The sequence below is a fragment of the Hakea prostrata genome, chromosome 2, assembly GCF_041222555.1.
Source record: "Hakea prostrata isolate BN-2017 chromosome 2, UWA_Hpros_2, whole genome shotgun sequence".
NCBI lineage: Eukaryota > Viridiplantae > Streptophyta > Magnoliopsida > Proteales > Proteaceae > Hakea > Hakea prostrata.
Window position 1 is genome coordinate 51,468,307 of NC_142601.1, and position 27,466 is coordinate 51,495,772.

The 27,466-nt window shown below is 37.2% G+C and overlaps 3 protein-coding genes, 1 long non-coding RNA gene and 1 pseudogene across 6 annotated transcripts in view; 2 read left to right on the forward strand and 3 right to left on the reverse strand.

Annotated features, from left to right (window-relative positions):
* Positions 1-2,568, forward strand: part of LOC149024759 (actin-related protein 8-like) — a 45,219-nt gene extending 42,651 nt beyond the window's left edge. The window contains exons 10-12 of one of the 3 annotated variants that reach the window (XM_089144969.1): positions 614-747; positions 1,036-1,154; positions 2,122-2,568. In XM_089144969.1, coding sequence (XP_089001095.1) covers positions 614-747; positions 1,036-1,154; positions 2,122-2,208 — 340 coding nt within the window. In that variant the 3' untranslated portion in view covers positions 2,209-2,568. Of the gene's footprint in view, positions 1-116; positions 387-613; positions 748-1,035; positions 1,155-2,121 lie in introns of those variants that run through there. The other 2 variants (XR_016171667.1, XM_089144970.1) reach the window with 2 other exon arrangements.
* Positions 2,569-4,542: 1,974 nt separating this feature from the next.
* LOC149024760 (GPI-anchored protein LLG1-like) lies at positions 4,543-6,665 on the reverse strand. The gene is made up of 3 exons (XM_089144971.1): positions 6,491-6,665; positions 6,346-6,399; positions 4,543-5,131 (listed from the first exon to the last, which is right to left on the reverse strand). The coding sequence occupies exons 1-3, from the start codon at positions 6,585-6,587 to the stop codon at positions 4,776-4,778; spliced, it is 507 nt and encodes a 168-aa protein (XP_089001097.1). The 5' UTR covers positions 6,588-6,665; the 3' UTR covers positions 4,543-4,775.
* On the forward strand, positions 6,629-9,559 carry LOC149024761 (pentatricopeptide repeat-containing protein At1g74630 pseudogene; annotated as a pseudogene).
* Positions 9,560-10,887: 1,328 nt separating this feature from the next.
* LOC149024762 (F-box protein At3g07870-like) lies at positions 10,888-12,990 on the reverse strand. Its single transcript, XM_089143529.1, has 3 exons — positions 12,839-12,990; positions 12,448-12,727; positions 10,888-12,358 (listed from the first exon to the last, which is right to left on the reverse strand). Exons 1-3 carry the CDS (start codon positions 12,988-12,990, stop codon positions 11,612-11,614), a joined length of 1,179 nt encoding a protein of 392 aa, XP_088999655.1. The 3' UTR covers positions 10,888-11,611.
* A 13,004-nt stretch (positions 12,991-25,994) lies between these two features.
* On the reverse strand, positions 25,995-27,418 carry LOC149024763 (uncharacterized). The gene is made up of 4 exons (XR_016171439.1): positions 27,329-27,418; positions 27,088-27,237; positions 26,859-27,013; positions 25,995-26,358 (listed from the first exon to the last, which is right to left on the reverse strand). It is a non-coding gene; the product is annotated as an uncharacterized LOC149024763 (long non-coding RNA).
* Positions 27,419-27,466: the final 48 nt, after the last annotated feature.

The window sequence follows — 27,466 nt, forward strand, 5'->3', positions numbered from 1 at the left end:
ATAATCCAACAGTTGTGCATAGGTTTGAGGTTTCTTATAACCAAGTTGGTTTTCATCTTGGGGGCATATCAGTGGTTGTTGTGAGTGGGGATTGAAAAATTCTTTGTTCCTTGCAGGTTTAAGACATCTGAGGGAGAGGGATATGCCAGGATTTACTGGTTGGGTTTGGCATGTAAACCTGAGCAGTGCTTATACATTTTCTAGTTTTTCATAGCAAGTCATGGCATGGGAATGTAATCTACCTTCGGGAACCATGTAAATTGTTACACCATGTGTTGCTTTAATTTCCATACTTTTCCTTCTACCATGTTTTGCTCTGATTTTCACATTTTCCTGCCTTTCTATATAAGACCACATACGTGTATTCCTTTTTTTCCTCTGTTTTGTGTGTGTGTGTCTTTTTCTTTTTTTTTTTTTTTTTTTTTTTTTTGGGTGGGGGGGGGGGGATTGGTCCTGTTGCTTGCTTAGCACACTCCTTCACATTCACATTGGGTCAAAACTCTCCATCTGCATCTTGTATGCATTGACAGAGCGTTGTGCCTATACTCACTTTTCTTGAAGTTACTGTGCTTTGAGAGTGCTGATTACAAGAAATCTTGTTTGATGGTTACAGACATACAATGGGTTTGCATCAGGCAGTGGCTCTCTGCATGGACCACTGTCGAGCTGCAGAAGCGATGGGTGATGATGGATGGTTCAAGACTATTGTCTTGGCTGGGGGGACGGCATGTTTGCCTGGACTGCCAGGTCTGTATTAAGAATTTCTAATTTATTATGTACATTTAATATCTATCATTTGGGCTAAAGTTGTATAAGTTGGATTCTGAGCATCTCAACAATGCAAGTCATACTTGTAAAGGCATGTAAGTTTTCAGGCTTTGTTTCCTCACCCTCTCAATTGCTTTGGTTTACCAATATGCTGGCTATGGTGTGAATGAATTGGGTTTTACGTGGGAAGTGCCCTTGAATGTTCTGCAGTTCCACAATTCCCTGACTACATATTTGACATTTTTTTGGGCGGTTTGTTTGTTTCAGAGAGGTTGGAGAAGGAACTGCGTAAAATTTGTCCTGCGGCCATGTCCAATGGAATCAGAGTTATTCCACCTCCTTATGGTACAGACTCTGCATGGTTTGGGGCGAAGCTTATCAGCAATGTAAGCTCTAAACAATCAAATTGCAAAGAAATATGTATTGAGAATCCATCTTCGTACTTCCTAGTGGCAAAGCTTGTTGGGTTTGTAACTGACAAGACCTAAATTTGCTTTGAGACGGGGGTTCACCAAACAAGTCACAACTGGCTTCTCGTTGGAGATTCCTTTCCGCTTTTTACACTCTTATCTGTCAATGTTGTTTGTTTGTCAATTTAGAGGAAAATTTCAGAGTGCTTGTTGATTTGCAAGAGAACTAGTTTACTCTCCTCGTTACCTCATCAAAGTGATACTTTGTTTTTTCTTCCCCTTTCTTTGTTGCTGAACATTCATCTCCATCCATGGTTTCTGATTTTATCGCTATACTACTGAGTTTTCTTTTACACGCCACAGAGCTTCCCCCTCACAACTATAATTCTGTTTGAAACATCTTGAATCCTTCCTCTCTGTTATTAATAGTTAACCTTGAAAGTAAATCATTTTTTGCACTCTACTAGTTATGTAAAAGTAAATCAGTTTATCACTCTGTTATATGTTTTATTTGACAAATGAAGGTTGTTGCATGTAAATTGTGCATTCTTGCATGCTAATAACACAAATGCAGCTTTATGTTTCTTCTTGCTTACACTCCCAAGGATCAAGCATATTGTTATTTCCTACAGTCTCTTTTGTCACCTTAGTCTTTATCTGCCTTTGGAGCTTGGTTCTTCTTTATTCTTTTTCTCTTTACCCTCTTGAGGCCTTGTAGCTCGTTCACTTTGGCAATGAATTTTTTACTCACAGCCCACCCCTTTCCCACCCCTTTCCCCCACCCCCACCCCCCCCCCAAAAAAAAGAAGAAAAATAAAGCACAGCCACAGCTGGTATCTGTTACAGTCCCGTTAATTAATGGATCTAGTATACATGCATATTTATACATGATGTTTTTGAACGACTCATGATCTCTTTCTGTAAAATGTTTGTGCTGATACAGATGAGCACCTTCCCTGAGTCATCATGGTGCATGACGAAGAAACAATTCCGCCAGAAGTATGGACGTGGCCTCGCAAGATATTGGTAAATAAACCATTTACTCTCTACCTGGGGCCTTCAATTGCATAATCATTTTTTGGAAGGAGTGCTTGATCCTTCTGACAAGCCATTGTTACGGTTTATATTTGGCTGGAGACACTGAGGTATATATTGGGCTGGAGACACTGAGGTATGAGAAGGTCTTGATTTTAGAATAAAAGTTCCCTGTTGTACTCACTGTTATTCTGTACTTAATTCGTCTCTTCTTGTGCTGTTGAATGTAATATTATTTCACATTGTAATGTCAAGAGACTCAAGACATGGCTTTGCCAATATTTGGACTTCACACATCTATATAAAACATCAGCACTGTTGAATAGTAGCTCCCAGTATCAGTATCTCATCCTTTATATATATATTATTTATAATTCCCCTGTTTGTGTTTGTATTTAATAAATATTAATATAATAACCCAAAATCCTACAGGATACATTATTTTGTATTCAGATTCACAGGGTAACAGGGGGGGAGTGGGTATATACAAACATGTATAACATATCAAGTTTAGGCTGAACTCATTATGTTTATTTATTTATATATATGATTGAAAAGAAAGTCATTAGTTACGAACACTACATGTACCCTTGACCACCATTACGTTCCTCCATTCTCCATTCTCCATTCAAACTTTCTTTCTAGTGCCTTCCTAGTTTCCTAGTTAAGAAAAAAAACCAATTTTTAACCATAAGCTTACAAAAAAAAAAAAGTTTAATGGGCACTAGGTTAGCTTTCCTCAAGATGTCCACAGAGCAAGGTTTAAGTTTATGAGGCCATTGAGATTGTATTGGAGTTGGGAAGAGATCAATGAGAGTTTGTTTGGTGCGTCATTTCTCATCAACATGACATGAGGAAAATTGTGTCTAATCTAATCCTCCTTAAAATGCAGTTAATTTCAGTCTTGAAAAAATTATCTTATTCTTATGGAGATCCATATGAAACTAATGGTTGGGACTTGGGAGGTATTCATCTAAAAGAAAACTTGATAGTCAACTAGACTTTTTCATCTATGGATTATGAGCCCTTGTACATTAAAATATTAGAATGAATAGAGTGTAAATAAAGAACAGCCGATGTTTTGGAGTAGGAATAGAAACAGTGCCAATATCACCCGACAAAGTATTTGCTACTCAATGCAAGAAATGTTTGAGATGGAACTGAAGTATAATCAACTTGTTATACTGGTATTAGTATTTTGAAAGTGAATTTTTATATTATAATTATTTTATTATAAATTTATTTAATTCTCATGTATTTAATTGCATTTATTTATTTATTTTGTATAGTTGGAACTCCGAATTGGGCCTGAAATGGATCCAAGGGGTTGGCAATCATTAATTATGTGTTCTCGACTCTTTTTTCTATCAATAATAGAATGTGGAGAATCTTGTATAATTATGTAAAATTGTAGGGGATTATTTGCAAATACATAGTTAAATAGGGCTTTTATGGAATATGCATATTCATAGTTAATTTACTAATTTGGTGCATTTAATTAATTAAACTAATAATCAACTCCCTTTTAGATTTTCTCTAAAGAAAAAAACCTAATAACATCAGGACTACAGCAGGCAGACCTTAAAAGTTCAATTCTCCTCTCTTCTCTTCCTAGAAGATTACGTGAATATGCCCCTTGTGAGTGTGAGTGAATCTAGGGTTTCGGTTCTAGAAATTGGTTTTGCATATGAACAATTCCACGACGCTCTATAGAAGAAGCAAAACCTGCAGCTTTTTGTCAATGCAGGGTTGGTAGAGTGGTAAGATCCGTATTTCTCAGTGGAGAGGTCATGGGTTTGACCCTTGCGGACGACAAAGCTCCCCTCTGAGGATGTAATTGAGGTGCGCGCAAGGCATGATTTGTATTTCTCGATTAATAATGGATGGGGGATCCAAATCAATCTTTCTTCGCTCCGCATTTAGATCATGGGAAGTAGTAGAGAAGAAACTTCTGAATATCACCCACCAAAGGATATCCCAAGGGGTCACTAATAGATCCTCTAGTCCAATTTAGGGTGTCTAACAGAGTTGGTTAAATGGTTTCTTGTTTAAGCTCTGAGTAGGCTTACTTGAAAATTGTCCAAAATCCATCCACACCATTGCTGTCATTGTTACTGGTTTGATTTTGTTTGACAGTAGAATTTGAACTATTTCCATGGACTCAATCTTATCTTAACCGACAATGAAGAGAGAATATCTTTAACCATAGGATTTTGACACTAATTGGATTGGAAAATTTTCTGGTAGAACTGGAGAAAAGTATATTGTGAGCCCATTTTAGGGGTTGTCTATGTGACTATATCCAATTTTGGGTAATCATTTCTTGTAATTTTGAAAAAAGTAAAAAGGTATTAATTTGGCCTAAACATTCTTGACGACTGAAACATCAACTCAGAGTTACATGCATTCTCAGGCTATGGCCATTAGTTCTTCCCTTCTGTAGTATATATCCAATACATAAAATTTTTGCAATACTACAACAAATTATTACCAAAATTTATTCACAATTCAGAAATATCAAGTGAAGCTGTATTATAAATGAGAATTTATCTCATGCAGGCTTCATAAAATCTGGAAAAATAGACTTGGAAACAAGGCCATCAGTGTTAGAAAAGGAGAGAAAGTCTGGGGAATCCATCCTCCATTTGCATCAACTGATGTTGGAAGTGCTGTGTTATTGCACGAGTAAGCCACTCCCCAGCAATTGTGAAACAGGCCTGGAGGGTAGTTGCCAATGAGGTCCACGTAGCTTAACATTGTCCCAATGCAGTCATTATTTGTGTTGTCATTCAGCTCATTCATATATGGACATGCAACTTCATTAAAGGCTGAGCAACAAAGCTGGGAAGAATACTCAGGTGCTTTGCACTGGCTTGTGAGTACTGTGTAGTTGACGAACTCAAAATCCACTGGACAGTCTATAAAATATCAAGGAACCAGACATTACTAATTGTTTGCTGATATGCATAGTTGCAGTTTTGAACATACCAATATACAAACTATCTTTTCACAAGTTCCTTCCCATGGCCATTCATCTATGTACCAAATTATTATATGAACACCAGAGCTGTGGAGTGCATGAAAGACCAAATGTATTTGCTCATTAGCCAAGAATTTTAATTTTCCACATAGCTTAAACGATCATGTATGAAATGGTAACTATATCAATAGTAAGAAAATGATTCATCCAACATACATTTAAAAGTTGGCCACTGAGTAAGGTGGAAAAAATTCTCTAGGCATCAGACTGTAGTATACATTAAAAGACAAGTCTGTAATTTGCCTGAAAATGGAAATTTAGAAAGTCCAAGTGAAAGCTGCATTTGTGGATAACGTTGAAATGATATCTAGTTCAAATTTGCTGAAAATCTTGAGTGTAGATCATCTCCTCTGACGTTTGTGCTTTCCCAATAGCATTACAATCAGAAATTATATAGCCCACAAGTAAAAAATAAAAAAATATTTTAAAAAAATAAATCCCATCACCTTAACCCTTTGGCCCTTGCAATTTGTGGTCAACAGCTATCGGGATGCACTCCCCATTGGGGGAGATGATCCGGACTCAAAAATTTTGGCCAAAATCATCACATATCTTATTCATAGAACAATGAACACCAAAAGAGGCCAGTAATAATAAAAACATTGGTAAGGGCTGATAAATATAGAGCAATGAACACCAAAAGAATCAAGAAATCTTGGGAGATAATTGACTCGTAGGAGAGATGACCAGGCAGAACTTAATACCAGAGTGGTTTGACAGAAGAGCAAGATAAAAATCTTCCAGGGTGAGAAAAGGAAAACTTAACTTCAGCTGCTCAGTTGAAACTTAAAAATGACCAATAAAATATTGACAGCATAGATAAATCAGCTAATTAATACAATCCACCATGAAAATCTATCATGGTAACTCAAATCCTGACACCAATTCATTTTACAACAAATTTCCTGTATCTACGTATATGACAAAAATATAAGTAATTCATGCGTGAATCCTTCATTCCCGTAACTATAATTATCTCAAGATTCCAATTTCCAACTACTCCTACCAGAACTATAAAACAGAGATATACATCCGTGTAAGGGAGGATAATTGCACTATATTATATTGATTTTGAGAGGAGAGGAGACTAACCCTTCTCCTGGAGAAGCTTCCGACCTGTGGATCCCTCTGGTACAGAGACATAATCTACAATAAATTAGACCGAATTCGAGGATTTAGAAGCAGACTAGCAATATTAGCAAGTGAAGAATCAAAGAAAGGTTTTCAAAATAATTACTTGATGGAGATGAAAGGAAGGTAGAAGCGGCAGAGCCCATGAAGAGGTGGAATAGGAAGAGAAACAAAAGGATGGAGAAGAAGCCTTTGGACTCCATGGAGCATATCTCTATTTGAGACACACAAGCTTTCTCTCTCTCTCTCTCACACACCCACCCACCCTGCCTGAGAAGTGAAACCTGAAAAACACTCAGAGAGGTCCCCACAAGAAGACCCTGTCGTGAGCACAGAATGAATGGTATGAAGTTTGAGATTTAGATGCCACTTGAAAGAAGAAATGGAAAAGTCGTCAACACTGTTAAGAAAGCGACTTGAAAGGCAGCAAGGGTTCCTCTCCTTTTTTTGTTTTTTTGATAAACTTCCATATCACGATTGGAAGATTTTTCCAGTCCAGAAAAGGACACACGCTTAGAACTCATCGCATTAAAAAGAAAAAAGTTCTGATTTTTCACCAAAATTGAATTTGGGATGTGAATTTAGTTCTTTAGGCCAAAAATTTTTGGTGATACATGTGGTTGAAGAAGATACCTCCAGCACTGATCTCCAGGACAGCAGACATCGTAGATATAATTTCTGAGCACCTCCAACAATGTACATCTCTGAGGTCATTGAAGCAGGTCCATGCTGCCATGATCACAAGTGGGCTTCACCGTGAAAATTATTTCTCTGTCAAGCTTGTATCTTTGAGCTCTAAAATAATTGCCAATGTCAGCTATGCCCGCATGATTTTTGATTGCTTCTTTGACACTAAGAATGTGTTTCTATGGACGGCCATGATAGCTGCTTATGCAGGGCGACAATCTCAGGACACAGTTGAAGCTATATATATTTACAGAAAGATGCAAAGGCACATGGTCAGGCCTAACAGTTTTACCCTTTCATCTGTACTAAAAGCGTGTTCCTTTCTTTTGGTTGCCCGAGTTGGCTGCCAAATCCATTGTCATTCTGTTAAACTGGGCTTGAACTCAGACCCATATGTACAGACGACACTGATGGACATGTATGCGAAGTTTGGTTGGATTAAGTCAGCGACATATCTGTTTGACACAATGTCTGAGAGAAATGTTGTGGTTTGTAATGCTATGATCATGTGCTGTGCCAAGACTGGAAATGTTGACGCTGCCCGGGATATATTCGACAATATGGCCGAAAAGGATTGTATTTCATGGAATGCCATGATAAAGGGTTACAGCAGCCATGGAAACATGCAGGCTGCACGGGAACTTTTTGATTTGATGCCCGAGAGAGATGTATCTTCTTGGAATGCCATGATCATGGGTTACTCTAGAAGTCATGAATGGCATAAAGCTCTAGTAACCTTCAACGAGATGCACCTGGAGAATGTCAAACCAGATCAAGTAACCATGGCTGTCATCGTTTCTGTCTGCGGACATATTGGGGCTTTAGAAACAGCGATACAAATACATGACTATGCAAAGAACAAAGGTGTAGTATTGAACCTCCATGTTTCTAATGCTTTGATTGACATGTATGCCAAATGTGGAAGTGTGGATAAAGCTCATCAAATTTTCTATGAGATGCCCACTAAGGACATAGTATCATACAATGCAATGATTGGTGGTTTCGCCAACCATGGGCGTGCAGAAGACGCCCTGAAGCTTTTCTCGGAGTTGGAACTTCATGGTTTGCAACCAGAGGCCATGACATTTGTGGGTGTTTTAACTGCATGTAGCCATGCTGGACTGCTAGATTTAGGCTGCAAATACTTCGATTCCATGACCAGATGCTACAAAATAGAGCCGTTGGTTGATCACTATGCTTGCATGGTTGACCTTCTAGGCCGTGCAGGACTTGTCCAGAAAGCTTATGAGCTGATAAAAATAATGAAAGTGGAACCCCATGCTGGGGTATGGGGGGCTTTGCTGGCGGCTTGCAGGACTTGCTGCAATGTAGAAATTGGAAAAATTGCTGCAGGAGAACTTTTTAAGATGGAGCCTGAAAATCTTGGTAACTATGTTTTGCTGTCTGATATTTATGCCAGAGCCGATATGTGGGATGATGTTGCTAAGGTCAGGCATTGTATGAGGATAATGGGAGTGGCCAAAACAGCTGGGTACAGTAGGATCGAGATTGATGGGGATATTCTCTAACTCTAAACCGGAGATGCAACCCATCACTGAGGTCAATATATCATGAATTTTCAGAAGATCTGTCTTTGCATCAGCTGTTTCAGTAGATCTGATTTGGTTTCATCCAAATTGGAATAAGGAAAGTGTGGCATATTTGTTCATCAAGAAAAAAGAAGAAAACTTGATATATGTTATCAATGATGGATTGATGTTGTGTTCTGAAATGATTGTTGAGGATCCAAATGATAGGGTGAGGATCATAGGGTTAGCAAAATTTGAGGATTAACTACAGATGGATCGGGATTTCTTCAGCAGATGGGATATAATGGTGACCTTTAAACAACAGCAGTCACTACATTTGAGATGGCCTCGCCCTGTACATTCAATGCATTGCCATCAATTGTGATGGATCCATCCGTAGAGATATCAGAGGATATGGAGCGTTAGGAAAAAGGATCACCATGAAGGCTGTCTTTGCTCTAGCTGGGGGACTTTCTGATGATAACATCTCTCGTATGGAACTACTTGTGATCAAGAGAGGTATGGAGAAGGCCATTACTTTAGGATTCTCACAGGTGGAAGTCTGATGTGATTCAATGGTGGCAATTCAATCCATTTAGGGGAAAGTACTTGATCTAGTACTGGGGATTAAGGAGCTTAGATATTCTTTTATTCATTATAATTTTATTCACCATGTTCATGAGATTAAGACGTGTGCAGACTTCCTAGCAGGTTCATGTGCTCCTCTCAAGAAGTTCATGTTGCTGTTGATCGATGCTCTTCTATTGGCATTATACTTGTTAAAAAGAGACATTACAAACGGTAAGAAATTCTAGACCGTAACTCAGAATTATTTAACCAACAAAACTCCTTTTCTCCCCCAAAAAAACTGTGGATAAGTTTATTCATGATTGTAGCATGGAAATTCTTACCGAAAAGGAAAAAACACTCAAATAGTCTTTTATTATTATTATTATTATTATTATTATTATTATTATTATTATTTGAGATAGGTAAATTTTTTATTTAGTTGAGTTGGGAGTATTACATAATATATCATCAAGCACGATCGAAATAGTGGGTTGGGGCTATTACATAATATACCATCACAACCTCTTCAGAAAGAGGTGTTAGTCTTACCAGCCGAACAATCCTGTGAGGGTAAAGCACCTAAAGAGTCATTCGATTCAAACTATTTTTTGTAATTTAATCAAACAACTAAAAAAACATGAATTGCTTGATATGAAAATGCAATTTCAATACTGAATTATCAAAAGGGTATGTTGGGATTTTAATAATTAAAGATAATTTGGGTTTTAAGTATGATATTTTGGTTTTTAACAATTATTTTAATTGAGTTATGTCATCAAGATTGACTTCACCTAATGGAGTGCTCACCCTCCTTAATTACTGTTAATCGATAGTGCTATTACAAACCTCAAAGCAGAAGACAAGCAGACAATATCATAGAACAAAGCCTAGAAGAAAAGTAAGGACAGCAATACTCAGGAAGATTGACACTTCAGTCAACAGATTACCTCAAGCAGGTTTTGAGGACTTCCAGCATATACCCTACATCATGCAAATTTTGAATAAGTAGACATGAACAAGACAATCAGTTACCATATATGACACGGAAGAGATGCAGTATGATAAAAAAAAAATTAAACAAATAGATTCAGGTCTTTAAAATTGCATCTTGACAAGGTTGAGTTCAGTGTGGTGATTCCACTTATAAAACCATCGTCATATGATGCATAAAATTCTTAATTCTTAATATAAGTATTACTATATTATCAATAATTAAAAAGATCATAGCACAAGCAACTTTCCACTAAAGGAAGGTATTGCTTTGAACAATATTAAATTATTATAAGGAAACAAGATATGTTGACATCATAACTTGAACTAGATCTTCAAATGACAAATGTGCCTTTCTTTTCTGTTGAAAAAAATTCTGAGTCGTTCTTCTCTAATATATATAATCATTTTGCAGAAAATGGTACAATCTGTTTACTTCTTCCAGTCAGAATATACCCCACTTGTGAAGAGAATATAAAAGAGAGAAGGAAAAAAGAAGAAGTGAAAAGTGGCTGCAACATTTCAAAGTGCACTCCATTGTTATTGCATATAAAGGCCTTGGTTTCACTTGAATGGCAAAACAGGACACATGAAACCCTGCCTCACTCAATTGGAGATAAGGCCTAGTACTACTGTTGCTTACATTTCCAAGAAGTCCTCTGAATGAGTTTCTCAATAAAAAGCATTTGAAGGCATATTATCCGGCCTTCCCCTGAGTTCGCATCATCACTACTGAAATATCTTCAGATTGCTTCCTTTTATACTCTATGGGTGGAATCTTGCTTGCTTTTTCATCAATGATTATATAAGACAAACTTAAAAAATTTATGAAATGGTTCACTCTTTAGATCCAATGGTTGCTAGACGAGCTCATAAATTCCTGCTCAGAATTCAAAGCACCATTCTGCTGAGGAACTCATCTAACAACCAATGGGTCAGTATGGAATCCATGGGATGGTCATAATGGCTGCTTAACTGCAGGCAACTATGTGATTTACACCTTCAATTTGATGTCCTACTCCAATCATATAGTTCCAACACATAATACTAATAATAGTAAACGCAAAGCTGTGATCTACATGATCTACTAAACACCCAAACCGCTCAAAATTGAAGTGTCATTCACCTACTTTATCTTGGGAGATTGCATACAGAAAAACAAGTTCAAGTGTAAATTACCTTAAACAAATCACAAAACTACAACTAGACACAAAAGAATGAAAGATTATCAGAGATAACCAGTACAAGTCGTCCATGTTATAAATAGAATGACATGAAACACAGACCACTATGGAAGTTACAACATATGCATGAGACTGTTTCTATGTGGTGTTTGGTTCAGCCTAGCTCAGCTGCTCCAACGTCTTCCCTGCATGACAGAAGAGTAACCTCTCTTCTATAGCTGGCTAGAAATGAGATGAAGACTCATAACATTTGTTAGATATTACTCATCAGAAATCCAGTGGTGGTGGCAATTGTTTTGGTGACCGTAAACTCTCCACAAAGAAAGTGAAACGTAGCCTGAGCTTGCTTGGTCTACTATGCAGAATTAGTCCTTCAAAACTTGCAGTTTGGAGATGGTAGTAGCCTAAACCTCTTGAAGTCGTCTCAATTAAAATCTTTGTGTCATCTATGTCTCTAGGTGCATAAACTAAACCGCTCAGCAAGTCAATCTCGCTCAGTCGGTAGCCACGGTGCAAAACATTGAGGTCAATACTGTATTGTTTCACCCATGTACCGCTACCGCTACCACTACCACTACCACTAGCAATATCCCTGTAGCCTTTAAGCATCCATATGTCCATTTTGGAACCTAAACCTTCAACACAGGATGAAAGACACAACAACCCTCTTAACTCCATCAATTGGACTAGATGGTTAATATCTAGCATGTCGGGAGGCTTAAGAACAGGACTATCTTCAGGGCATGGGATTAAACTGAATTCTTCTCTCTCCACATCAAACACAAGGATCTTGTTGACAGGGTCAATCACATTGTCACGGTAAGCCACATCCTCCCAGAGCTTGTACAAGACAAGCCAGTGGATGGCTCCATTAACGAAGGCCGGCTGATTAGCATAGACAACCTTGTATGGGGGAACAACCACCACGCTTCTCCAAGCCCAAGAAGAAGAAGAGAAGAAGAACCTGAAGAACCTGAAGAACCTGAACTTGAATTTTTTCTCGTTCCTCCTAAGTTAAAGACTTGACACCTGGGAATCAAAGCACCAGGTTCAACATCCTCACCGAAAACAGGGCCATTATTAGGGGGAATGAAGCGAACTACCTTATACTCGTCCCTTGATTCAACATATCCGAAACCCATATAAGTAAGAGGACGGTAAAAAGGAAGTTTTGGGTCTTCTGGCAATGTTACTATTTCATGTGTACTGGGATTACAAACATGAACAGTCCCGTCATCAACGATACAAACCAGGTCGAAACGTGTAGGTAAAACCTGAGCAAACCATCTCTTCAACTTGAAATTGAATCTGCTTATGGGATTTCTTTCTCTATCCATGGATTCTAGGGAAAAAGAGAAAGGACCCTTTCTGAATGCATAGGCCCTAATAGAAACAAAAAAGAGAATAGATTGTTTCGATTTGGATTGGTGGGAGTGAATTTGAATGAGATAAGGATCATGAGATATCAGATAACGCCATCGTTTACACACGCACCTGAACTTCATAAGGGTCTTCATAGGCAATTTCGAAAGCACGTTAAAGAAAACATCTTCAGGAAAATCAGCAAAAACCATGTGATGATGATCATGGCGTTTCATCACACAATTTCTCATTTTCTTTCTCGTACTCATCTTCTCTTGAGCCATTACCTCAACATTCTTCATCTACAACAACCTTTAAGTAGAATACCCTCCTCGGCCGAATTCACGATAATGAAGGAGTGGGAAGTCGGTAAATTAGACGAATTAGAATATATTCAGGAATGTAAGAAACAATCAGAATGAATCTCTTCGAAAAAACGTACCCCACTCTCTTAGCCTGTTCCTACTTTTATACTTCTCTTTAATCTTTAGATCTTTGAGATAATTTATCCAGAACTCAAAACCTTAATTATATATATATTTTTTTTTAATAAACAATTAGATTCCTTCTTGAACTCTACCTATTGATAACACCTCAGGAATCCATCTTACTTGATAACTATAAAGATATATCTACAATCTTCTCTACGGTCCGACCACCGTATGGTCAAAATCATAGTCTGACGGTCTGACCACGATAATTCGGTCCAATTTATAAATTTTTTTTTATCAGATTTTATAATATTTTTGCTTTTTCCTAAAACTGAGGTTTGAGTTGACATAATAATGTTTTGATATACTAGTAAAATTTTATGTGTACGTGCACGTCAAACTACATGTAAAAGTACAGAAAAAATTTCAGATAAAGTAGACGAGTAAAATATTTTATATGACATGGTAATTATTTAGTTTTCAGATTTATGTACACAATTACTAGCAATATCATAATACTTTGTTTATAATTCATGCAGAGTTCGAACATTTGGTAATACTTATCAAGATTAGGTTGGACAAGCTCACAACTAGATAAACTCATCACAAGTCATTCTCGTAACCATTAGTTATAAAGTTATTGGATATGCTAGATCCGTCCTCTAAAGTCTAATGTTTCACATTATTCTCAGCGATTGTTCAAAGAGGTTGTTTCATAGAGCTAGTGAATATGGATGAGTCTAGAGAAGATCTAGTATCAAGTTGATCATAGAATCAACTTCAAGTTCATTGTTTGTGGGAGATTAAAGAAAAGATTCCGTTGCATTCCATCTTCAATGGGTCGGTCCTACATAATGTATGTTTCATCATCTTGTATTATTATTATTTTATGGTGTTTTTATCAATCTATGTGATCTTGATTAGATTTAATCTTACAGAGAAGACTATTTGCAAATGCAAAATTCCGTAGTATATGTTATACTTAATATTAAGAATTTGGTTACTGTAGAATCAAGTACACAATTTGCCACAAAATTTTGGATTTTGTCGTATACGCTCTATGCTCTGTTACATACTATGGAAGCTAGCGACCGTGGTATTTGTATGCTTATTGCGACGATATTTTTTCCTATGGCATAAAGTGGAATTAAAATTACATACTGATATCCGTAATATCCATTGGTTATTTACCATGGTTTTCTGTGGCTATGGCAAAAGTTCCCGTGCAGTTGACACTTTTTTTTGGTAATGAAAACCTTTGGATTCGTCCTGAAAATGTATTTGGTTATTTGATTCTATAAATTCCAATACATTAACTATGTTCTTTGGTACACTTTAACTATGAAAATATAGACTCCAAAACAACGGATATGTAATAAGGGCCTGTTTGGTTGTATGAATCTAGCCATTTGAAATGAAATGAGATTTCAAATCTATAGATTTCAAATCAATGGAATCATGGGTCAAAAAATTAGCTGTTTGGTTACTTGAATCTAGTGAAATGAAATCTGTGGATTCATTTTGAAAACTGTTTGGTTACTTGAATCTGTGGAATGAAATCTATAGATTCATTCTAAAAAACTGTTTGGTTATCCTGAATCTGTGGATTTGAAAACCTACAAATTCATCTTGCAAAACTGTTTGGTTATCTGAATCCATGGATTTCATAAATTGACTTTGTTAATTTGGTATATTTTATATATGAAAATAAAACATGAAACAAACCTTATAATCTCCTGGTAAATCATTAATGTGATTCATGCAAACATTCTTTGTATTATTAGTTATTTTACAAGGAGAGTCTTGTCTCAGGCCCCTGCACCAAGTACATGTCATTCCGCAATCAAGTTCATGGTAATATTTTCAAACAGCGAAGTCGTTGTTCGAGATAAGCATTGGTTCCACCATTTTAAACATGGGTCATGTTCTTGCCAGGATTACTGGTACCGACTTGATTTGTTCAATAAGTTCTATATGGTGAACAAGTTGGCCTCAACCCCCACTATTGGAATCAAGGATTCTTCTTCTCATGTCCGTGCTTCCTATTATTAGAAGGCCAGGCAGGCCATGACTGAAGGCCTATAATTCTATAAAGCAGCTCTCATGTCATCACATCGTTTGATTTGGATATTGGATTTTGCCTTAATTGAGACTTCTGCAACCGAAAAGTATGAAAAAAAACCTCTTTTTTCCATGACTGTCTAAGTTTTGGACCCGCAACCACTTAACCGTCACGCAACTAATAAAGGAAATTTTTTTTATTAAAATGGCAGCTAGAAGACCATAAACAAGATTGGAGCATTAGATTAGTAGATAATTACGCATTTATTGATCCAAAACATTGAGAAAATAAAGGAAGGACGACATGAAACTTAACTGACAAACTCCATAAGAAATTACATGAAACCCACTTTCTGGTAGAACCCAGCAACCGCCTTACGTGTGCAAGTCCATCAAATCTTGATTCTTCGCCATTCCATCCAAGGCCACTACATTTTATGAGATATATTAGGGCTTTGATTCTTGCCCTCCACACCCAATAATGGTTCTTAATTTGTTCTGCCTCATATGAAGTTTGGAGTGCTGCATTAATATTGTTTGCAATTTGTGCAAATCTGGCTTAAGACAATTATCCCCTCCTTTCCCACACTTATGGTGGGTGACCAACGTCTGCAAAAAGAAGTGGGAGTGTGGCTTAGACCACTTGGCTGTATCCCTTTTTTTTGGTTGTATTGATTGGAATTGTGATTTTGCCATCTGACAAACAAAAAAAGAAGCACTATTATGGTAGATTAATTATATAAGTTGAACATAACAAATCTGAAATTTAAGTCTCCAAATCTTTGAACATCTACCACATCATTTGTTAAATCTGCATTAACACTACAATGACCACTCATATTTCATTACCTTTATTCCCCTCACCCAAACACTAAAATATAATAAAGTTCAATGTTACTCTACTCCTTAGCTTTATTACACTTCCTAATGCACAAAAAAACATAATAGTAATAGTAATAACCAATAAAATAAAATAGTAAACCCCAATTGCATTAAGCAGTCAGCTTCAACAAATAAAATATAAAACCTAACAGGACAACAACTTAGCACAAAAAAAAGAAGAAGACCAACAGCTACGAAATCCAAGTAAAGTAGGCATAGCAATGTCCAAAATTGGCTATAGTATCCAATAGCTACGAAATCCAAGTAAAACTGGCTATAGTATCTTTAACCTTTTCACTGGTTCACAATGTAACAAAAGCTCAGGTTTCAAGTAAACAGAAGTCAACAGTACCATGCCATGTCAGTTTCTTTTTCCATCCTAACAACAACAAAAACTGCAATAGTAATAACAGTAAAAAACAAAATGATACATTGAATCCCTGCTTTCTTTCCTCCACCTCTGTTTCCTCAGTTTTTTACTCTGTCTCCTAAGGTGCTCGTCATCCATGTTAATAGAGGTCTACAATTAATTTCAATAAATTAGAATTATGTAGCATTCATATCACAATACCTTAATCATATAGTGACAGCAAGAGATCAAAGGAAATGTTTCGTTGCAACCATAGTTATTACATATAACATAAGAGATCAAAGAAAAATTATTCATTACAATCATAACATATTACATAGTCTAAATGCCAGCTTTTCTCATTGATTTGTTCCTAATAAACAAAAGAATATACTATTTTGACAAACACCTACCAGCCGTACTTCTGTTATCTGAGAACAGAAAACAGACACCTGTTCTATCTAATTTCTAATTCTCAATGCAGTATCCATGAGTTGGCTCAAGTGATAGCACTTAATGGAAGAGGCCCAGACCTAAGCTCACTAAAACAAGTAGGTCCAATTCCAAATCCAGTCCATTGATGCCAATAGAATAGAAGAGAAACCCACTTATGCATTCCACAACCAATAGAGAAGATGAAGAGAAAATGAGTGGAATACCAAGTGACGGATGAATGACTATTTGCACAAACAAGGGCTTTGTAGTTTCTAAAGTTCCTAAATGACTTAGAGACTAGCTTGTAGGTTTCATCTAGGTTTTTCTTATCTATTTCCATGTCTCTACCACTCTCTTCTTGAACTCATTGTATACCTATTGCTCTGAAACATTATATTGTTTCATCTAGCACTCCACAGCAGAGATTTGATCACTGATATTTAAAAGGATACAACTAATAAACAAAGAACTTTTTGAATACAACTAATAAACAAAGAACACAGCATGTAAAACAAAAAACAAATTGAATTTGCATTTGACCAGAGAAATGGTTTTTTTCCCTCTTTGCTTACCCAGATATCAATCTTCCTACCCTGTACTAGTAATCAGTAAAGAAGAATCAATATCTTGTGCCTTTTGCTTTATAGTGATAACAAAAAAGAAATTGACAAGGTTGGAAACTAAGTAGTAAATTATGGGACTCAGTCTAATTGCCCAACTTTCACTGAAATCACTACAGGAATGGTGTTAGATGTTTTTTTTTTGGAAGAACGAGTTGAGGGCATAAATCATTTGTTTTTCATGCAGTACAGACTAGGAATATTAAAAGATCAATAATGTCCGATGGTCGAAGTACCCTCAAGAGAAACTAGAGTTGATTCTATGACTAGAGAAATGCCATAGACAAAACAGCAGCCTCTGAGAATGGTCTGCATCCAGTAGTGTAATAGCGCAAAAAGTTAAATGGCCATGAAGACATCATATTATTACTTTGAAGAGTAACAAATCATGGCATTAGATCAACAATGTCTGGACAAATGAAAATCAACATGGAAAATCAATTGAACTTTCTAACTACAAAAATGCTGCAACAACCATCCCTCCCAGTGGTTTCATTCATAAACTTCTCCCTGCAGGGGCATTTGAAAACTGAGTAAAACTGTAGCATATTTTAAGGTTTCTAGTTTTGAATTGTGGATTGCATATTGCTGTATGTAAATATGGCAAAGATCAACACAGGAAAGTTCATTTACAGCTTCTTTTTTCAAGGGTTCATAATACCATAAAGAACACTTATATAGTCTTAATGTAATTGTATATTTAAGCTCCTGTACTTGTAAGAGGCCGATTTCCTTTCCCCCCCCCCCCCCCCATAAGAGGCTGATTTCTTTTCCCCTAAGATCTTCTGAAGGACAGCCCCACCCACCCCCAAAGGTCCAGTGAGAAGGAAAAAAAAGTGAATAACAAATACAAAAATCCCAATAGAAATAAAAACAAGGAGACTATTATGCATATCATATTTGAGATAGATAACCATGAACATAGACCAGAGCAGAAACTGATTCATTCCTTTTTCATATCAAATATGATATGCATAACAATATTTGTTGCTGCAACCAGGTCTGCCCTGGTTCATTCTTTTTCCTTTTCTCATATAGTAGCCGAGTGCCATTGGGTGAATGAAAATGGTGTTCCTCTTTTATCACTAGGTGATTCATGTGAAAAATAAAGCAAATTAAACTCTGTTGGTGGGGAAAACTGAGATCAAATTCAATTCTTTCTTTCACTGAAGAACAATAGAAGCATTAACGATTACATTTGTTCAACCCAGAATAAACAGAATTATACTCAAGCATTTTGTACCTCTGATTTGCTTGAAGAGAATAAACTTGAAAAAAGCAAGGAGAAGAAAATAGAGAAGAAGCACAGTTTGTACCTCCAATCTGCTCGAAGAAAAAACTTGCCTTCGGTCCAAGAATAAACTCTTTATGCTCCAAAACCCTACCGGAGAAAAAAACTTGCCTTCTGTCCAAGAACAAACTTCAACTCTTCAACTCACCTTCAAGAATTGAAGACTGTTCGACTGCTGTTTTGAGAGGAGCCGTTCGAGAGAGAAGAGCCGATTAAAAGAGAAAAGGCATTCTAGAGAGAAGACGAGCGTTCCAGAGAGAAGAGGCGTCCAACGAGAAGAGAAGTCGTTCGCGAGAGAAGAATCGTTTGAGACAGAGGAGCCGTTCGAGAGTGAAGCGTCGTTCCGTCAAACGTGAACCCGCTCATTCTCCTCTTTTTATAGGTAAGGTCCATTCCGCTCATTTCACCTCAAACGCTGAACTCAACTCATTCACGTTTTTACCTTTATTTTTGAAATGGCTGGATTCATGAATCGGCCCCATGTTTTCCAACCAAACGGGGTTAAAAAACTGATTCATGAATCCAGGGATTTGAAATCTGGATTCACACAACCAAACAGGCCCTAAATGTACTAAACTGACATTGGCAAAGGAAGCTCAATTGATAGGCCTGTGTTATCCTTCGAATTGAAATTTCACCAATCTCAAGCTCAATTAAATGGAAGTTCTTGATGTGAAAATTCACTTTTGAAGTATGAGACCTACATTCTATGAAAATTCACTATTAAATTTGTCTCCATCTATCATATTATTGTGGTTACCAAGCTTAAATGTTAGGTTTTTTATTAAAATCTATATTATCTATATTAAGTTTCAAAATTAGATTTTGCATTTCTTTTATTTAAATGTTTTGTTTGTGTGTGGGACCCTTGAGGTAAGGGTGGTAATGAGGCACCATGAGTAAAGGAGGCCCTTCATGACCTTGGTTATGAGGCTCTTCATGACATTGGTCATGGGTCTTAAAAGTCTTGATCATGGTGATGAGGTGGGCTTACTTGAATGGTGGAATTATTCAAATTCTAACTCTTGACCTTTATTTCTCATTTCAACTTCATGATCATTCATGGCCATTACCATGAGTGGGGGTTAAGGTCTTTGAATGGGTTAAAGCCTATTCATTCCAAAGAAGTGAATATGAGAGTTACTTCCTCAAGTAGTGGGGATGTTAGGTCAAGGGGGTTTATTCACATTAGTGGAAGAGGGACAAACCATTGATTCTCCATTAGTGGAGAATTGATTCCCCCCTTGTGGGGAGGTGTGGTTTGGGCCTATATAAACCCAACCCTTCCTTGCATATTGTGTGCTATTGTGACATTCCTCACTCACATTATTTGTTTTACAAAGTTCATTTCTTCCTTGAGTTGTCTAAGTGTTGTGCTCTAGCTTTTGGCTCCTTGAAGGGACTAGAAGAACTACCTCATCTTCTAGTTGGAGGTTGCTTTATCTTGGAGGTGGTGGTGCGAAGAACCCTTGGTAGTAGGGTGCATCAATTACCTTAAAAACAGCATCAAGGTGTGACTCAACCTCATCGATCGGTGGTTCGTTCGGTTGCAACTTCAAGCTCTCCAGATTTGCTAAAGACGATCTTCATCTCTCAATTGTATTGCAATTTCATCTTTGTATGTTTGAAGAATTTGTAATACAATTACCCCCAACAACTTGGAGATGATTTGAGTGTGATCAAAATGGATCATACCAATTAGTAAAAGCAAAGTAACAAAGGTAGTGAACTAGTTTGGATATAGAGAATTATTTTTGATAATTAAAAGATCCCAGATCTGAGACACATCCTTGATAACTTCAGTAGAGTGGTTCAAATGATAAGGTTGCCCACCCCTTCAACTAAATGATCAAACCCATCTCTCAACTGTCTTCAATTGTTCGTGAGTTCATCTAATTTTCCATCCAAAATTGACCAACCAGTAGCATATTGAACCTTTTTAATTAGTGACATCCCTAAACTATTTGTTTCGAAACAACACCAAAACAGAAGGAGAAAAAATGAAGACTGAAAGGAAAAGAGGTGTCTATTGGCACTGAACTTGTAAACCACAGCCTCTTTCACAATAGAGTTTGGATACCATATTGACAGGTTCCACCCAAAACCAGAAACCACTGCTCCCAGAAAGACATTGTCCGGTCCTGCTCGACTTAGTTTTCTTCTGCTAGCCAAAAGACAAGTGTTTTATAAATGGGCAACCTTTGCAAAGACATTTCTTTGGCAGTTACGTTACAATCACATCGTCTGAAGTAATGCATTACCTTTGGAAAGATACCAGTGTCAAAAACTAATACCAACATATTCAAAAACTTCAAGTTTAGGCTTTGTTACCTTTGCTTTTACTAAATTTCTAAACAGGCAGCAACCCCACAGTGTTGCAAGAATTAAACTGTTAAACAAGGTGTTCTTCAACCTGGAAAGGGAGTTCCAATAACAGACTTACAAAAAGAAATCTAGAATACCTAATATTTCCATTCCCACCCATTAAACTGAAAAAATCCCAACTAGAGTTTGCATATATACCACACATTAAACAAAAGACCTAATGTTTTCTTTGTTCACATATGTTTAAGTTTCTGGATAATGTTGATACTTTGGCCACGAGGACATAATCATCGAGCATTATCACCTTCTCTTCATGCGTGTAATCCAAGAACAGTTGGGCTTCATCTATGTTGTGGATTAAAAAACTTTTCGCAGCCATTCTCTGACGGACATCAAGGCCAGGAAATGCCTCAAGTGCAGCTGTGAGTTTTTTCGAGAGACCCGGAAGATGGTCCGAGTCCACAAACCTGTCAAATGCTAGCTGCAGCCAGCTTGTTCAACGTACTTGCTACTTTGTCAACCCCTGTCTTGTCCTTCTTCTTCTTCTTCGAAGCCCCAGGGAGAGCATTTGATGCTGGCCTCCGACGACTTGCGGACCTTTGAACATGACAGCAAACACTTCCAATTAAAACCAAGTAGATAAATACCTAACCACCAAAGGCATCAAAGAAACAGTAAGGTAACAACTTGATAACAAACAAACATTTCCGTCACACCTGAAAGTCAAGAGAATAATAAATAAACCTTCAGTCACAACTGAAAGTGAAGCATTCAAAACCACTCTAAAACTCAAATTACATCCGAAAAATCTGATAAATTGTGTACAACACAGGACCTTTTCTAACAACACAAAAATATTCTTCAAAATCAATACTCATTTTGTTCCAACTTCATTCTCACTTTTTAGACTTCCTTAACCAAGTCAGGGCTCCCATCTACATTCTCCCTCAGTATACTAAAAAGGAAACCTGTAACCGAAAGAGAACAGAAACCAAATGGCAGCATAACTTGTATCGATCAAGGGAAAATGCTGGTACTCATGACATACACGTCCAAGTACACATAAGCCCAAATAAGAAAAAGCAATAATTTCCTTCCAATAAACATATGGTTATCAGATTACTACACATCCACCATTAATTACCAATAAACATCAAAAGTAATAACCAGAAAGTAGCCAGAATGAAACACACAGTCTAATGAGAATAGAAGAAGAGGTAATTAAGGGTTGATCAGAACCATCATCATCCATCCAATATTGGAACCCTTTCATGAATATAGATTTCAGAATCTATATGCTCAATTAGTGGAAGTGCACACCATATAGCTAGGGACCACGGTATTAGCAAGACTAAACCATTTTATCCCACCTAAAAGTTCTCTTCTTAAGCTATCCTTTCTTCATTCTCTTCCCATTTGCTCACTTCTATAGCCTTTGGATCCTTTGAAACAAATTGCTGTTGACAAGAAGTATCAAATCTGGGTTTTCTTTTTTCTACCTATATTATTAGGTCCCATACCTGTACCTACCCATTAAGAGATATAAGGTAGTAGCAGACAGTCCAACATTTTGTCGCCTGAGGTTTTAGTCTAGCCAATTAAAGTAGGTTTTATAGGACCAACCTTGGTCTAGCTAGTTTTTCTCCATATCTACCCATTAAGAGAAATGTAAGGTAGTAGAGACAGTCCAACATTTTGTTGCTTGAGGGTTTTGTTTAGCCAGTTAAAGTAGGTTTTAACAGTAGCAAAAAAGGTGGCTTTTCTCTCCTCTCTCTCCGTTGGTTTAAGTCCATAAATATGAACCACTCTGTATATTGACCTCTGACTCTCCCCCTTAGAAACTCTAAACTACACTAGTTTCTTTGGGTTTCCAAAATCAGTCTCCAAAACCATCAAAGTTATTCAACAATTTTGGGTGGTTCTGAGAAGAGAGAAAGTTGCAGGGCAGGAAACGACTTTGAAAATCCAGAAACAGGAACTCTTCCATGCACAAGGTTGACAAGAGAATTTTCAAACAGACCATGAATGGATTGAACTGAGATAAATAAAAAACCAACAGGATTCATACTAATAAGGGACATTTCAGCCTTTAAAAAAGACAAAAACATGAAATAGAATAAAGATTCTAAATATACAGGTACAAGACTTTTCAACACAGAAGAGTAGAAATTCAATGACACCAAGAAGGTCGTGGAACCCATATGAGGTGGATCAAGAGGCATGGAAGTTGGCGCAAGAATATATTCAAGCACGGCTGGGCCCAACCCCAACTATCTATGGTGGACTCACAGGTTTGGATCACTGGAAACCCCCTCTGAGTAGAGCACACAAGATCAACACTGACACTACTTTTGACCAAGAATAAGGCTTTCCAGGTTTGGGATGCATATTATCAGGGACCACCAAGAAAGGATTGTTGTAGCAGTTTCTGAGCCCAGCTTAGCTACTTCTGCACTTATGGCAGAAGCAAAGGCGTCCAAGATGGCTGTTCCTTACACACTTGGGGAAGGAATTGACATTTGCTACTTTAAATCTGTAAAGAGCTCATTAGTTTAGTGAATGGCTCTACCCGACTTCCTCTTGATGTTGCCCCCCATCATCCAGAATATCTTAGATGTGGGACATAGGCTTGAAAAGTGTTATTTTAAACATGTTTCTCGGTGGATCAACTAGGCCGTTGATCACCTAGCCTGGAGGGCCGAGTCGATGTCGATCCCGACTCTTTGGTCCATTTCTTCTAATTGGATGTTGTCTCTTTGTAGTTCTGTTTCCTCGGCTAGCTTTTACCGTCTCAATGAATTTACTTTCTACCCAAAAAAAAAAAAAGCTTGGTGACACAGGTTTACACACAGACCACTAATCTATCATAGTAGTATCCGTAGTAAATGGATACGGGTATAAGCCCATACTATCTTAAAACAAAGGAGGCACACTGGGAGAAAAAAGTACAATTTTGAGGTAGAGAGGGGAAAACGAAATTGAAATTTTGGGGAAAAAATGTAATTTTAATTCTAACAAGAGTCTATTTTAAGGCCTCAGAATGGCAGAATAATAAGGTTTAAACCATTCAATCCCGAAAGATGGTTTATTGAAGTAACCATAGGCCATCAGCTAGAATTTAGACAAGAAGGACATACACAATAATCTACGGCGGAAAGAGAGTACTAGATTCTAAATGAGTGCCCATGAATAGAACTATTTAAGATACAGAAAATTGTAAAGCAAGATTACAAGAAACAAGCTGCTTGCTTGAGAGCCCTGGTGTCAAAGGAGGAGGAGAAGAAGGTACCTTTGGTTCACTTGAATGCCCTAGTGTCTCGCTCGAAAACCCAGGATAGCAATGTCAAGCAGAAGGAGAAGAAGAAGAAGATTTGCAAGAGAATTCTTCAGTGTCGTTCTGGAGGAGAGATCTAGTTCTAGAAGCTTAAGGACGCTAGCTCAAAGGCTCTCTTTTTTGAAAACCCTCGCAACGATGTCTCATTCGATCGCAAGTCTCGTTCATTCAGAACCCTTGCGTGAATCCGCAAATTCACGGGCAGGGGTGGACTCCACCAATTCCACCCAAATTCCCAGGATTCTACATAATCCAATTTTTACGAAAATATTTAAGGTCCTTGGATTCATGAACAAGTAGGTGCTTTCCAATCAAATGGTTTAAAAACCCAATTTATGAATCGATGTATTTCAAATCCATGGATTCATCCAACCAAACATGTTCTTAGGGTTTCGTATGATTTAGGGTTTCTTGATGCAAGTATAGGGAAATCTAGGTAGAAATTTTCTGTGGAACCTCTTTTCCCTTTTAGAAATTCATTCTCGTCCTCTGTTTCTCCTTCAAGGGTTCTCAGAAAACTTCTAAGTTGCTATCTTTGGGTTCAAAAACTCAATGGCAACACTCGTAAGACGTCCAAAATTAAACACGAAAACCCAAACCCAAACCTACAAAAACAAAAACCCAGATTGAAAATCGATAAATTGACTTGTCTATGATACTTCAGCCCACTCTCTTTTAACTTCTTGTTCTCTCCCATCTCCACCGGTGCCCTAACCTTAGCTATCTCCTCATAATCCCCTCTTGCCACTGTGCTCTGGTAGTTACATGATTCATGCCAAACCCAAACTAAGGGTTGCGAAGTAGAAATTGATTCAAACACTATGGTACACAAAACAAATATAATCATCAAGAAGTTTTATTCACACAACTAGGTATGTCACTGAACTCAGTTTCATTGGATTTCTAAATTCTATCAATCGATCAAAACCGACGTGAACAAGTAACGATTTTTACAAAAGGAATAAAAAAGACTTTCACAGATTGAGCTCCATTTGCTCCTATAGTTCTACTAAACATTCTCACTCTTGGCTGGGAGACTCCGTCGAGGAGTGAATGGTAGGTGATTTGCAGCGGGAAGAAGCTGGTGGGTATAGGGGTAAAATTATAACTTCATTTCTTTTAACCTAAGCACAGCCTGCCGAGGTCCCAACACTATGACATGATACCATGACCTTAACCATTAGCGGAAGTCCATAAGGCAAAACAATGTAGGTTACTGAGAAGATCGCCTTAGATAGTGTTTATTAGTAATCTTGTGTTCTTTTAGGATACATTTGTTTTTTACAACTTTAAAATTTTTTATCTCGACTCCAATTGCTCAATTTTCATTTGCTCGTGTCAAAGTACATGTGTAAGGATAAGGATTCTTTTTCACCCCGGTATTCTAGGTTAAAAACATTTTTTTTTGGGCCAAACCATGTTAGAAACATTGAAAAGCACCTTTTGATTTTTGTTGTATTTCTTCAAACCAGGAATAGAGTCTGTTCGACAATGTTCTTTGATTTAGGGAAAGGGAGGTGAGAGAGAGAGAGATGGAAACCGTAGGGGAGGTGACTGCTTCAAAATTTAGTGTGTACATAGTTATTCCAAAATCTCTAGCAGTAAAGGGCCACAACAATATATATCCACACATAGGGCTCTGCATGTGGCACCAAGTAGGGGCAGCAACATATAATGCAAACCCCTTGCTCTTGGCAAGAATACCCCACCATCTTCAAGAAATAGCTCTTGGCAAGACCAACATTTACCCCCCAAAAAAGGGCAAGACCAACTACTGTTTCTACATGCCATATGTGCTAACTGAATGCTAAAAAATAAAGCTATCTCAAGACTGACCACTGCCGATTTAGACACATTGTTTTCCACCCCCTTGATCTGTGATTGTGTCTCAGACGCACATACACCTCTGCGTTTGTAGGTTCCCCTGTTCAAGCAAATAAAAAAGTTTTCAAAATAAATAAATAAATATACATTTATATAAAAAATCTCATATTGAAAATTTAGTTAAAAGCAAACCAAGAAACAAAAAGAAACATGTTCATAAGTGAGTGCATTGCTTGAATATCCTATGAGCAATCTGCATCAAAGTAGATTGATATTGTTCTCAGGCAAAGGTAGTTCTAACTCTGTTCTCGTCCCTGTTCAATTTTTATTGGGTTGTTTAGAAGGGGAAGTATTTTAGAGAAATACTTTTTTGTTTGTTGTTTATCAGTAGTGGTTTGAAACTTGCCTTCTTTAATTGGGTCCTAATCTCCAATTCACTTCTTGGACATATGCCTGGCGGGTAGGTCTAAGTTGGGGTTTGCCATTTTGGTTTCAAACCATGGTCAAACACAAAAGGGAAAGCATTAATGTTAGTCAATAATGCTAATTAAGGGCCAGTGTAAGAATTCTTGCAAAAGATCAGGGATCTTAACAAATTACCTTTCCTCATTCTCTCAAAATAGACCCAGATTGTCTTGTTTAAGACGGCTAATCAACTTGAATTTTTCCTCAGCTTCTATCTTTCTCTGCAAATCAACATTCTGATTTCTGTCTGGATGGAATTTAAGAGAACCATCTTTGAAGGCTTTATTCATCTGCAATTAATTATCAAAGTTTAAATTACTACTATTTATAAAAACAAGCAAGTCAGGAAATCACTAAAACTCACATCGTGTGGACCCTTGTTCCCAACATTCAACCCCAGAGCTCCAAAAATTTTATAAACATCCTTATCCTTGTTGTAAGCGGTCTCAAGCTTTTGATGTTTGAGACTAACTGCCTCTCTTATTTACTCCTTTTGATGCTGCAGCTTTTCTTCCTACATAAAATTGAAAACAGGAAATGTTACAAATGCATTGACTGAGGTGAGTCATAATATATTAGAAAAACAAAATTTTAAGAAAACCTACCGAACTCTTCACTCTCCTCAGCTCATTAATTCTTTCATCCTGCCTAATTTCGAGCTTCCGTTTTTTCGTTATCTGGGGGGCTTCCTCAGCCTGCTTTAGGACCAAAAAAAAAACAAGAACACAAAGGTTAAATCATTC